The 14,034-nt window shown below is 44.0% G+C and overlaps 1 protein-coding gene across 5 annotated transcripts in view; it reads left to right on the forward strand.

The window, feature by feature from the left end:
• LOC115129786 (unconventional myosin-Ib-like) overlaps positions 1-14,034 on the forward strand; it is a 146,999-nt gene that overhangs the window by 93,503 nt on the left and 39,462 nt on the right. For all 5 annotated transcript variants that reach the window (XM_065018490.1, XM_065018491.1, XM_065018493.1 and 2 more), the window contains 3 exons: positions 250-354; positions 1,733-1,779; positions 11,273-11,336. In XM_065018490.1, the coding sequence (XP_064874562.1) occupies positions 250-354; positions 1,733-1,779; positions 11,273-11,336 (216 nt within the window). The remainder of the gene's footprint in view (positions 1-249; positions 355-1,732; positions 1,780-11,272; positions 11,337-14,034) is intronic.

A 14,034-nucleotide genomic window follows, 5' to 3' on the forward strand; every position in this document is an offset into this window, starting at 1 on the left:
AGTAAATAAGGTGGTGGGTGGTGGTAGTTCTGGACCGTGTGAATCATGTTTTCTTCTCCAGGGAGGGGCCCAGACCCCATCCCTGTAGGGCCTCTGGAGGATGATGTAAGGGGGATTTTGGGGTGTGGAGGGAGAGACTGGTTAGGACTGTTGTAAGGGGGATTTTGGGGTGTGCCTCAGTTCAGCCATGTCTAGATTTAGACAGATTTTTGATAAAAGAACCCTGTCTATCTCTCTCTGAACATCCAGAGGCCAGTAAGCTGGTGATGTCATATGTGGCGGCGGTGTGTGGGAAGGGCCAGGAGGTGAACAAGGTGAAGGAGCAGCTGCTGCAGTCAAATCCCGTGCTGGAGGGTGAGTGTCTTAACCATACTAATTTGATCAACCCCACCCTTTTTATCTTTCCCATGCTTTAGGTTCAGAGCCAGCAAGGCCAAGGCATCAGAGGGACACACCCACTTTAAGACTTTTATTTCTCTCTCCCCTGTATGTCTCTTTCTCACATGTCTGTCAACCCATAGAGCTTGAGTGCTGTTGTCAACAATTACAACGTTCAGTTTACTGTTCATTTCTAACCGGCCCCTATACACCATTTTGAATACATGTGATCCAGAGTTTAGAACATGTAGATGTTATTACAGTTTACCTAACATGCATCATCTGTCCACTCTTCATCTCTGCCCTTCACTACAACACACTATGATACACTTTCTAGAATTTCCCTACCTCCTTTCAAATATTCACTGATCCCCAGTCCAATACATCAGGAAGGAAAAAACCCTCTCCATACTTGGGTGCTGGCACAAAGACGGCAGTGTTTTTAATTTGGAGTCTGTAGACAGGAAATGCCCATGAAGGAGGAAGCCAGGATACTGATGCCCAGTCCTGAGCTGCTACGCTATAGAGCCAGGCCCAGAACACATCTGTGAGAGTTTAACTGCTACAGGCTGTAATGGCCCTTGACGGGAGAGGGGGGGGGGGGGCAAAGCAGATATCCTGCTACACAAGGCTCTAGTCTATCCCTCAGGCTTCCAACGTACCTGATTTTTACATGGTGGTGTGTTGAATGACAAATGAATGCTGTTTAGTGTGAAATAGTGTGCTGAATATGCAAGCGTATGCTTTGTTCAGGTTTTTTAAATTTTTTTTGGTAAATGGTCATTGTTTTAAGAAATGTGACTCGTAGCTCAGTTGGTTGAGCACAGTGCTTACTACACCAGGATAGTGGGTCCGATTCTGGGGACCACCCATACTTAAAATGTATGCATGCATGACTAAGTCGCTTTGGATAAAAGCGTCTGCTAAATGGAATATAATATTTATTATTATTATTAACTATAAAATACTTCAGGCTTATAATTGATGGTCTCTGGTAATTGTGTGTTATGCGTAGTGCACAGTTTACACACTGAACCACTGACTTAAATGTAGCGAGACTATGTTGAGCAGTAAGACCACCAATAACATAATGGGACTGAATGAAGTGTTGCATGATTGACTGATAAATGAGGACTAGGATAGGATTGGCTTTTGCTGGTGTGACACTTTCTAGAATGTGGTATACTAAACTGAAATATCAAGCCATCCGTATGCAAAGAGTTAGTGCTTATGATTTAGCAGAGAAAGTGGTGATGTTGCTTCATTACTTTCCCTAATTTGAAGTTATACAATAGATATTGATCTACTGATTTGGAATGCCCTCTATCTAACCAATGTGTGTTCTTTTTTTCAGCTTTCGGGAATGCTAAAACTGTGAGAAATGACAACTCATCCCGATTTGTAAGTATTCCCTTTTTCTCTCTTTGTTGTCCTGACACAGTGAAGTTTGGCGGTGCCTTGATGGTCTCCTCCAATAGGAATCAGTGTCTCGTCTCCGCCAATAAGAATCCGTGTCTGAGGATCGGTGTCCTCAAATCAAATGTTATTTGTCACATGCTTCGTAAATAACAGGTGTAGACTAACAGTTAAATGGTTACTTACAGGCCCTTCACAACAACAGGTGTAGACTAACAGTTAAATGGTTACTTACAGGCCCTTCACAACAACAGGTGTAGACTAACAGTTAAATGGTTACTTACGGGCTCTTCACAACAACAGGTGTAGACTAACAGTTAAATGGTTACTTACGGGCTCTTCCCAACAACAGGTGTAGACTAACAGTTAAATGGTTACTTACGGGCTCTTCACAACAACAGGTGTAGACTAACAGTTAAATGGTTTACTTACGGGTTCTTCACAACAACAGGTGTAGACTAACAGTTAAATGGTTACTTACAGGCCCTTCACAACAACAGGTGTAGACTAACAGTTAAATGGTTACTTACAGGCCCTTCACAACAACAGGTGTAGACTAACAGTTAAATGGTTACTTACAGGCCCTTCACAACAACAGGTGTAGACTAACAGTTAAATGGTTACTTACGGGCTCTTCCCAACAACAGGTGTAGACTAACAGTTAAATGGTTACTTACGGGCCCTTCACAACAACAGGTGTAGACTAACAGTTAAATGGTTACTTACAGGCTCTTCCCAACAACAGGTGTAGACTAACAGTTAAATGGTTACTTACAGGCCCTTCACAACAACAGGTGTAGACTAACAGTTAAATGGTTACTTACAGGCCCTTCACAACAACAGGTGTAGACTAACAGTTAAATGGTTACTTACAGGCCCTTCACAACAACAGGTGTAGACTAACAGTTAAATGGTTACTTACGGGCTCTTCCCAACAACAGGTGTAGACTAACAGTTAAATGGTTACTTACGGGCCCTTCACAACAACAGGTGTAGACTAACAGTTAAATGGTGACTTGGTTACTTCACAACAACAGGTGTAGACTAACAGTTAAATGGTTACTTACGGGCTCTTCACAACAACAGGTGTAGACTAACAGTTAAATGGTTACTTACAGGCCCTTCACAACAACAGGTGTAGACTAACAGTTAAATGGTTACTTACGGGCTCTTCACAACAACAGGTGTAGACTAACAGTTAAATGGTTACTTACAGGCCCTTCACAACAACAGGTGTAGACTAACAGTTAAATGGTTACTTACGGGCCCTTCACAACAACAGGTGTAGACTAACAGTTAAATGGTTACTTACGGGCTCTTCACAACAACAGGTGTAGACTAACAGTTAAATGGTGACTTGGTTACTTCACAACAACAGGTGTAGACTAACAGTTAAATGGTTACTTACGGGCTCTTCACAACAACAGGTGTAGACTAACAGTTAAATGGTGACTTGGTTACTTCACAACAACAGGTGTAGACTAACAGTTAAATGGTTACTTACAGGCTCTTCCCAACAACAGGTGTAGACTAACAGTTAAATGGTTACTTACAGGCCCTTCACAACAACAGGTGTAGACTAACAGTTAAATGGTTACTTACAGGCTCTTCCCAACAACAGGTGTAGACTAACAGTTAAATGGTTACTTGGTTACTTCACAACAATGCAGAGATAAACGAGAGAGCGTAAAAAAATATATATTCTAACACAAGGAATAAATACACAGTAACGATAACTTTGCTATTTACACAGAATACCAGTACCGAGTTCATGTGCAGGGGTACGAGATAATTGAGGTAGATACATTATGTGGTCTAAGGCACTGCATCGCTGTGCTAGAGGCTTCACTACAGACCATGGTTTGATTCCAGGCTGTATCACAACCGGCCGGGATTGGTAGTTCCATAGAGCGGTGCACAATTGGCCCAGCGCCATCCGGGTTAATGTTTGGCCGGGGTAGGCCGTCATTTGTAAATAAGAGTTTGTTCTTAACTGACTTGCCTAGTTAAATAAAATATTTAAAAAATAAATGTACATATAGGTAGGGATAAAGTGACTAGGAAACGGCACAGATAAACAGTAACAGCAGCATATGTGATGAGTTAAAAGAATATTGTGCATAAAAGGGTCAATGCAGGTATTCCGGGTAGTTTTTCATTTACTTACTATTTAGCATTCTTATTGCTTGGGGGTAGAAGCTGTTCAGGGTCCTGTTGGTTCCAGACTTGCTGCTTCTGTACTGCTTGCCGTGCTGTGTTGTCTAGGGCTGGGCGATATGACGATATATATCGTGTGATGACAGAAAAACGTCTATCGTTTCTTATTATGCTCTATTGTTTATTTAGTTGTGTCGCAAATTACAATTTTTACGGCAATGTTGTTTGTCAGTTGGACACATGCTGTGTTGAAGGAAATTTGCAACACCAACAAACATGGAGAAGAGTGAATGTGACACAGAGCACAGAGACATGGAGCTCGTACCTAAGACGGGCTATTTCGGTCGCATGGACGTGATTTGCGTATGAAAAGTCTGAAACAGACCAGAAAACCGTCCTGCAAAATATGCCGCAGGTTTGTCCCGACAACAGGCTCAAACCCCACTAACCTCTTTTACCAACTACGCAAGAATCATGTGAAACCGTACGGAGAGGGTCTACGGATGAGACCCAAGAAAGTACAGTTGAGTGCTCAAAACAAACCCCCAACTCAGACGTTGCAAGAGGCTTTTGCCCGTGGCACACCATATGGCAAGGAATCATGAAGATGGAAGGAGATAACAGCTGCTGTTACATCTTACATCTGCAAAGACATGGCTCCAATGTATAGTTGGTGCTAACACTCGACCCAAGGTACCAAATGCAAATTGATTTGTGACACGTATTAATGCCAAAATTACATGCAAAACAGGAATGCCCCCCCAAAAATAAATATATATAAATAAACGTCCTCTCACTGTCAACTATGTTTATTTTCAGCGAACTTAACATGTGTAAATATTTGTATGAGTATAACAAGATTCAACAACTGAGACATAAACTGAACAAGTTCCATAGACATATGACTAACATAAATTGAATAATGGGTCCCTGAACAAAGGGGGAGTCAAAATCAAAAGTAACAGTCAGTATCTGGTGTGGCCACCAGCTGCATTAAGCACTGCAGTGCATATCCTCCTCATGGACTGTGTCAGATTTGCCAGTTCTTGCTGTGAGATGTTACCCCACTCTTCCACCAAGGCGCCTGCAAGTTCCCAGACATTACTGGGGGAATGGCCCTAGCCCTCACCCTCTGATCCAACAGGTCCCAGACGTGCTCAATGGGATTGAGGTTCGCTGGCCATGGCAGAACACTGCCATTCCCGTCTTGCAGGAAGTCACGCACAGAACGAGCAGTATGGCTGGTGGCATTGTCATGCTGGAGGGTCATGTCAGGGTGAGCTTGCAGGAAGGGTACCACATGAGGGAGGAGGATGTCTTCTCTGTAGTTGAGATTGCCTGCAATGACAAGCTCAGTCCGATGATGCTGTGACACACCGCCCCAGACCATGACGGACCCTTCACCTCCAAATCGATCCTGCTCCAGAGTACAGGCCTCGGTGTATTGCTCATTCCTTCAACGATAAACACGAATCCGACCATCACCCCTGGTGAGACAAAACCACGACTCGTCAGTGAAGAACACTTTTTGCCAGTCCTGTCTGGTCCAGTGATGGTGAGTTTGTGCCCATAGGCAACGTTGTTGCCAGTGATGTCTGGTGAGGACCTGCCTTACAACAGGCCTACAAGTCCTCAGTCCAGCCTCTCTCAGCATATTGCGGACAGTCTGAACACTGATGGAGGGATTGAGCGTTCCTGGTGTAACTTGGGCAGTTGTTGTTGCCATCCTGTACCTGTGATGTTCAGATGTACCGATCCTGTCCAGATGTTACACGCGGTCTGCCACTGCGAGGATGAACAGCTGTCCATCCTCTCTCGCAGTACGGACATTGCAATTTATTGCGCTGGCCTCCTTGCAGCATGCCTAAGGCACGTTCACACAGATGAGCAGGGACCCTGGGCATCTTTCTTTTGGAGTCAGTAGAAAGGCCTCTCGTGTCCTAAGTTTTCATAACTGTGACCTTAATTGCCTACCATCTGTAAGCTGTTAGTGTCTTAACGACTGTTCCACAGGTGCATGTTCATTAATTGTTTATGGTTTATTGAACAAGCTTGGGAAACGGTGTTTACAATGAAGATTTATGGAGGTATTTGTGTTTTTACAAATCATCTTTGAAAAAGAGGGTCCTGAAGGGTCCTGAAAAAGGGACGTAAATATATACATATAAAAAAATATATAGATTTATATATTTTTTTAGGCCTTGAAACATAAACACTTCAATTTACCTTTTTAGATTTTCTACATTAATATTTTATATTTTGCTTAATTGAAAATGTGCACAAAGGATCTAAATAAAAGGAGAAATAATAAAATTACTACCTTTTTTTAAATTTGTGAGTATAATTCACAATGTAATAAGAACTAGACCTTTACATGTGGTCATTTTATATAAACTATTTATTGATTGAATTTACAGAAATGTGCTACATCGTGATATGTATCGTTATCGGTATATGACATCACCTATTTCGGGATATGAGATTTTTGCCATATCGCCCAGCCCTAGTGTGGACCATGATATTTCCTTATTGATGTAGACACCGAGGGACTTGAAGCTCTTGACCTGTTCCACAACAGCCCCGTCTATGTGGATGGGGGCGTGCTTGGCACCACGTTTCCTGTAGTCCATGATTGGCTCATTTTTGTCTTGCTGACGTTGAGGGAGAGGTTGTTGTCCTGGCACCACACTGTCAGGTCTCTGACTAAATCAAATTGTATTGGTAATGTACACATGGTTAGCAGATGTTATTGTAGCGAAATGCCTGTACGCTGTCTCATCGTCATCTGTGAAACTGCCTACCACAATCATGTCATCTGCTAACTTAATGAAGGCATTGGAGTCGTGAGTGTGGCCTCGCAGTCGTGGGTGAACGGAGTACAGGAGGGGACTAAGCACACATTCCTGAGGGGCCCCATGTTGAGGGTCAGCTTGGCGGATGTGTTGTTGCCTACCCTCACATGGGTGTTCCTGTTTTCCAGGTGGGAAAGGGCATTGTGGATTGCAATAGAGATTGACGTCTTTGGATCTGTTGGGGCGGTATGTGAATTGGAGTGTGTCTAACATTTCACTGCTACAGGTTACCTTGGTGTTCTTGGGCACATGGACTATGGTGGTCTGCTTGAAACATGTCAGTATTATAGACTGGGTCAGGGAAAGGTTGAAAATATCAGTGAAGATGTTTGCCACTGGTCAGCGCATGCTCGGATTATGCATCCTGGTAATCCATCTGGCCCTGCGGCCTTGTTAACCTGTTTTAAAGTTCTTACTCACATCGGCTACAGAGAGCATGATCACAATCGTCTTTAACAGCTGGTGCTCTCACGCATGGTTCAGTGTTGCTAGCCTCGAAGCATGCATAGAAGGTATTTAGCTTGTCTGGAAGACTTGCGTCACTGGACAGCTCACGGATGGATTTCCCTTTGTAATCGGTGATAGTTTGCAAGCCCTGCCACATCCAACGAGCGTCAGAGCCGGTGTAGTAGGATTTGATCTTAGTCCTGTATTGATGCTTTACCTGTGATGGTTCGTCGTAGGGTGTTGCAGGATTTCTTATAAGCCTCCGGATTAGTGTCCCACTCATTGAAAGTGGCAGCTCTAGCCTTTAGCTCAGTGCGGATGTTGCCTGTAATCCATGGCTTCTGGTAGGTTACTGTAGGGACAACATCGTTGATGCACTTATTAATGAATCCGATGACTGGTAAACTCCTCAGTGCCATCGGCTGAATCCCGGAACATGTTCCAGTCTGTGCTAGTGAAACAGTCCTGTAGCTTAGCATCCGCTTCATCGGACCACCTCCGTATTGAGCAGGTCACCGGTACTTCCTGTTTGATTTTTTGTTTGTAAGCAGGAATCGAGCTATGGTCAGATTTGCCAGGGTGAGGGAGAGCTTTGGAATATACTGTAGGGGATCTAGAGTTTTTTAGGTTGCATAGGTGACATGCTGGTATAAATGAGGTAAAACAGGTTTCAGTTTTCCTTTATTAAAGCGCCCTCTGTTTGGGCATTTTTTTGTTTGCTTATGGCCTTATATAGCGCATCTAATGTGGCCAGCATCGGTTTGTGGTGGTAAATAGACAGCTACCAAATATATCGATGATAACTCTCTTAGTAGATGGTGTGATCTACAGCGATAATGAGGTATTCGATCACAGGTGAGCAGAACCTCTAGACTTTATATTGGAGATCGCGCACCAGCTGTTGTTAACGAAGAGACACACAACCCAAATCTTATGAAGTTCCGGGATGCAGCCGTTCTGTCCTGCCATGTATAGAAAAGCAGCTAGATTTATATTTACCATGTCCTTATTCAGCCACAACTCTGAGAAACATAGGATATTACAGTTCTTCAGATCACGTTGATGGGATGGTTTCGAACGGAGCATATCCAGTTTATTCTCCAGCGATGGCAGGTTTGCCAATAGGATGGAGGGTAGAGGCAATTTACCACTCTTCGATGTAGTCTTGTCAGGTATCCCACACTCCGGCGTCTTCTCAGAGTATTGGGGATTTGGGCCTGGTCCACGATAATCAATATCTTTCGCTTCCATTTCATTGAAGTAGAATTCCTCTTCCAAATGGAGATTAGTGATAGCACTGATGTCCAGAAGCACTTTTCGTTCATATGAAGCGATGGTGGAAACATGTACAAAAAAAGTTAAGATCAGCACAACAACAAAACTCAAAGTAGCACAATTGGTCAGGATCCTTTAAAACTGCTGCCATTCTCTCTGGCGCCATCCTCTCAGACTCTGTGTCTGATGGTCTCATCCAATGTAGTTAATTGTTTACTCTAGATTAAGACAGACAAACAAACCCTTGACCTTTCTCTTTTTTTCCCTCTTCTCTCATATCACTTTCTCCCCTTGTCCTTCCCTATTTTTCTTCTCTCAGTGTAGCCTGCAGTTGTCTCTCTCTGCAGAACCTTACATAACACCAAGCCATTACATTTACAGTTACAGCATAGCAACAGCACAGGATAGAGGTGACACCCACGTCAGGGTAATTTTTGGGGGCAACTATATCCAGGTGTCTGCCGATGGCCCCTGCCAAGTTACCATTGGAAAACGTATCTTTTCTCCAGAAGCGCAACTCCTTGGCGTCATGTTTTCCTACAGGGAGATGGCTCTTAAAGCATTAAAGATATCCACTCCCCCCTCACCTGGCCCAGGCGCCAGTACGGTGCTGCTGGTACAGTTAAAGATTACAGCACATCATTGCAAAACATCTTGTGTCTCAGGCCTTAGCTGGTGTGGAGACTGTATCAATGATACAATATCGTCAGCCAATGGGAGGGTTAGGTTTACAGTAACTGTGTTAGTGACCGCTGACCTTTGACCTATCAAGCTGCTCCTCAGCTGCCATACGCCAACTGCCCCTGTGGAACTAACATAATTGGAGGCCTACTACTCTACCTCGCCTTCCCTAAAATGACTTATGCACAGTGAGAATTCTTTGTGCGAACATGGCTCCGGCAGCACTGGAGCATTAGGAAACTTTGACTGACGCTTTGAATGATGGAACGAACATCAGCAGGTTGATGATGCAATCACTATCTTGCTCTTGTAAGGTTCTTGTCTGACAGACTAATCTAGGAAAACATTTCATTTCCAGACGCTGTAGATATAAAATGAGATGTCCTGTTTTGGACTGCAGCACGGTATTTCTTTCTTTCTCACGCTTCCTTGCTGGCTGACTGTGTATTCCACAGGGGCCCATTGGCAGCCAGCAGCTGCCTGTTCTAGATTCCAATGTTTCTGATGTCACCACATTACTGCAGGCTTCCCCAAGACTGGAAACGCATTGACTGACCCATACCCCAGACTGCCTCAGAGGCTAACCAGTCTTCAACTGATGCCTATTTATCTAACCTTTACTTAACCAGGCAGGTCAGTTAAGAACACATTTTTATTCATGATGATGACCTAATGTCTAGGGCTGTGGTTAGGGATCTGGTCATCGGTGCAAAATTCACAGCCCCTACTCATGCCATGTATCATTTTGTTATCTTAACTTAAATGTCCCATGAGTCAGTTTAGTCTGGAGTACAAGTGCTCCATGTACCAAACTGAACGGCCTCTGTGGCATCCATAAGGTTGTGCCACTCACTCACCAACCCCATGGTGTACCTATCTATCTGGCCCTAGCCTGTGCTCAGGTTTAGGATATATAGCAGGGGAATCTTTTGGGATTATGCCTGATCTGTTTATATTTAGTTAACTTTGGTATAAACTGCTGGATGAGCACCTCCTGCGTGTTCCAACGAATGCCATTTTGTCCAAACTCCTCTCCTCAAAACGAGGACCGAATATTTGCCCTGTTTCTTCCCCCTGCAGAGAAACTGGTGATGTTGTTGAACCTGGCAGCATATATTGCCAGTTTAAGCTACAGCTTTTTGAAGAACTGTCAGCTATAAATAAAAGGAAGAAAAATCTCAACGGCCACGAAGACACTGGGCCCACTGTCATTTATAACTTCTATTTCAAACCTGAAACAGAACAGAGGGAGAAAGTGAGCGAGATGGTTTGTTTTACTTACCTTTCAAATGGGAGAAGAAACAAAGGCATTTCCTCCACTTACAGTCCATCACGTCACAGCAAACAAATGTGTGATTTGGTAGCTGACTTTATGAACAGGTCTAGTGCCTGGAGACAAAACGTCTTATTCAAAATTAATTTAAAGAGGAACTCCTTTCTCCTTTCTATTCCCTCTGGTAACATAAAGCTCATGTCAGTGAGGTTTGCAGTGATCCCAGCCTGTGCGTATGAGAGCTGCCTCCTGCCTCTTACCTACTGCCTGGGATCTGGGAATCTGGTCAATGGCCATTTCAGTTGTTAATATTTACCCATTAATTCCTGAAGAATATCACATAAAGGAAAACTCCACCCCAAAACTATCTTTTGGTATTTGTTTCATTAGTCTGTTGTTGACATAGTCCCAAAATGTTATGCTTGTCAGCAATCAAGTTTTCAAAATGCATCATACAGGGATGGTTTCTGTATTTTGAAAGTTACATATCTTGAAATGAATAGTGAGAATAACTTTAAAGCCACACCAGGGCATTGTGGTCATGTCAGTGCTTCAAAGTGACGTTGCCGCGGTATTAAAGACCTTAATGCTCTGTTATCAAGGGGTGGGCCCTGTGCCCGACTCATCCCATTGGTCCTTTTTTCTTGTTTTGGCTGCCTGGAAAACCACTTCATTGCTAAAAGAAAAAAGGACATAGAGGGAAATCAGAGACAAGGGTGTGTCCCAAATGGCACCTATTCCCTATATAGTGGTTGTCAGGCATTTCTAACCACTGTGTTCTCCTTCTCTGCAGGGAAAATACATGGACATTGAGTTTGACTTCAAAGGAGACCCTCTGGGTGGAGTTATTAGCAACTGTGAGTATTATGAAGTACACACCCACACCTTATGCTGCAATAGAATGGCCACATGCTAAGCTCTCCTCCATCGCTCTAGCCCTGTCATGTCACTGATGTGAGCGTGGTAGTGATAGAGTAGCCCTCTCATGGTTATATCCCACTGACACAGTTGGCTCAATTAAATCCCCCAGTAAGTCAGTTAGTCATCCCACCATGGTAATGGTTTGTCTCACACCATACACCACAGGGCCAGATCCAGGGAGAGATGGAGAGGTAGTCATGGAGTGGGACTGGGATATATAGAGAGAGGGGTGGGCCTGAAAGAAGGGAAGAGATGGGGAGTGGGGGTCGATCATAGCGTGTCACATTCCACATGCTGTCTCTGCACGCCCGGTTGGTCGGCTCACCAAAGAGAGATGGCGATCAAAGATATTACATTGTTTCCAGTCAATGGAGGGTCATTGACGCACAGGAACTAGAGGGTGAGGAAGCAAACTAAAACAACCTAAACAGTTGACATACATACACATTAAATCATGGAAGACTAGTTTCTGACTGCAGTGCCTTGTCTTGTCGCGCTATCTTGTCCCTCCAACCTCTGTTATTGTTTCGTCCTGTCTCATGTTCATGTTTTGTCTGGCGTGAAGAGATTCAGCCATGAGGTCACAGGAAACAGAGTGATTGATCACACATACTCCACAGCCCTCTCTGTCTTATGGACTACCTGGCCTGATGACTCCTTGCTGTCCCCAGTTCACCTGGTCGTGCTGCTGCTCCAGTTTTAACTGTTCTGCCTGCGGCTATGGAACCCTGACATGTTCATCGGACATGTTACCTTGTCCCAGACCTGCTGTTTTCAACTCTCTAGAGACAGCAGGAGCGGTAGAGATACTCTGAATGATCGGCTATGAAAAGCCAACTGGCACCCTCTACAACTACTGTGATTATTATTATTTGACCCTGCTGGTCATCTATGAACATTTGAACATTTTGGCCATGTTCTGTTACAATCTCAACCCAGCACAGCCAGAAGAAGACTGGCCACCCCACATAGCCTGGTTCCTCTCTAGGTTTCTTCCCAGGTTCTGGCCTTTATAGGGAGTTTTTCCTAGCCGCCATGCTTCTACACCTGCATTGCTTGCTGTTTGGGGTTTTAGGCTGGGTTTCTGTACAGCACTTTGTGACATCAGCTGATGTAAGAAGGGCTTTATAAATAAATGTGATTTGAAATTTGATTATGGAGTAGCTAATGAAGACAGTCCAGTACAATGAGATGTTTATTAGGATGGAGTGACGAGAAGGACAGGATGGAAGGGGAAAGGCCTTGACTGCCTGAGGGCTTCCCTCAGAAGTCACAAGCTATAAATTCCTCTGGGTCTTTGTTGCTGCTGCAGCACAGTCAGCTGACAGCTAGTTATGGCCCTCGCACAATCTCCAGCTTGCTCCATGACTGAAATGTCTTCTTTAACTGCAGATATAGAGCAGGAACACATCTAGGGAAGTTGTTCTCAAACCTCTCCTTGGGATCCACAGACATTTCACAATTTTGTTGTAGCCCTGAACTAACTTGCATGATTCACTTAGTCAAGGGCCTGATAAATAGTTGACAATTTAAATCAAATGTTAGCTGATGACAAGATCAAATGCATGGAACGATTATGGGTCCCCAGGAGCGGTTTGAGGACCCCTGCTCTAGGACATGGTCACAGTACAGTGGAGCAGCTAGGGTTAGGCCACAGTGGAGGAGGGTTTAGGACACTACATCCATGCATGCTAGTTTTGTATGGGATAATGTGTCAAACTGTATGTGTTGAACTTTGTCTGGACTGAGAGTTTAAATGTTTTTAATTTTGTCATTGGGGAATTAGTTTGGTGCGATAACAAAGTAGACTTGAATAGTGGTAACGTGCCAAGAAGAGGGTTTCCGATGCCCAAAAGGCCAGTCGTTTGGTGCTTGTTATACCCTAGTCAAAACAGCAAGACAGGACTTTCATTCTTACTTTGCAGCATATAGCATGTCTGACATTTCTCCTCAAATGTATGTTTGTTCATTTGTTCATAATACCATTCTAAATTTGACAAATGCTTCACAGCAGGCATGGAAAACATAGCGAAGCGGCCTTAGTAGTGGAAATCAATAACAGGGCCGAACTCTTCCAGTGTACAGAAGAGGAAAGGTCACAACATAGAGAAGTGCCCCCTGTGGGGAGACTCTGAATGTTCAGAACATTCTTGAGCCACATTTCTTGTTCCTGTGTCTTATTTTCTGTTGTTGGAACTCACTGTTGTTAGTTTGATCTGGTCAATAGGATGCTTGCAGGCAGCTACATGTGAATCTCGTAGGTTTGGCAGAGAGGAAGAAAGGATCCATGTTCTGTCCCCTTTTTGATTACAGTTCAGAGGCAATGCATCTCTCAGCTCGTCTGTCGCTCCGTTATTGATGAGCCCACACCCACAGACAACCCAGAGAGAACCACTTAGTATTTAACACACACACACTTAATGATGAACACACACTTAGTGACTACCATGTGGCGTTAAAGCGTGGCTAGCAATAGCTGGCACCGATTCGTGACCACCTACCTTATAGCTGTTGACGCCTGGGGCTCACTCATATATATACACACACGTACGTTCTAGTGACCTCCTGTGTCAGAGAGGGTGTAAATTCATCATGAAGTGGTTCCTGACTCTCTTCAAGCAGTTAATGCCCCTG

This window comes from Oncorhynchus nerka, linkage group LG1 (assembly GCF_034236695.1).
Source record: "Oncorhynchus nerka isolate Pitt River linkage group LG1, Oner_Uvic_2.0, whole genome shotgun sequence".
In the NCBI taxonomy this organism is placed as follows: Eukaryota; Metazoa; Chordata; class Actinopteri; order Salmoniformes; family Salmonidae; genus Oncorhynchus; species Oncorhynchus nerka.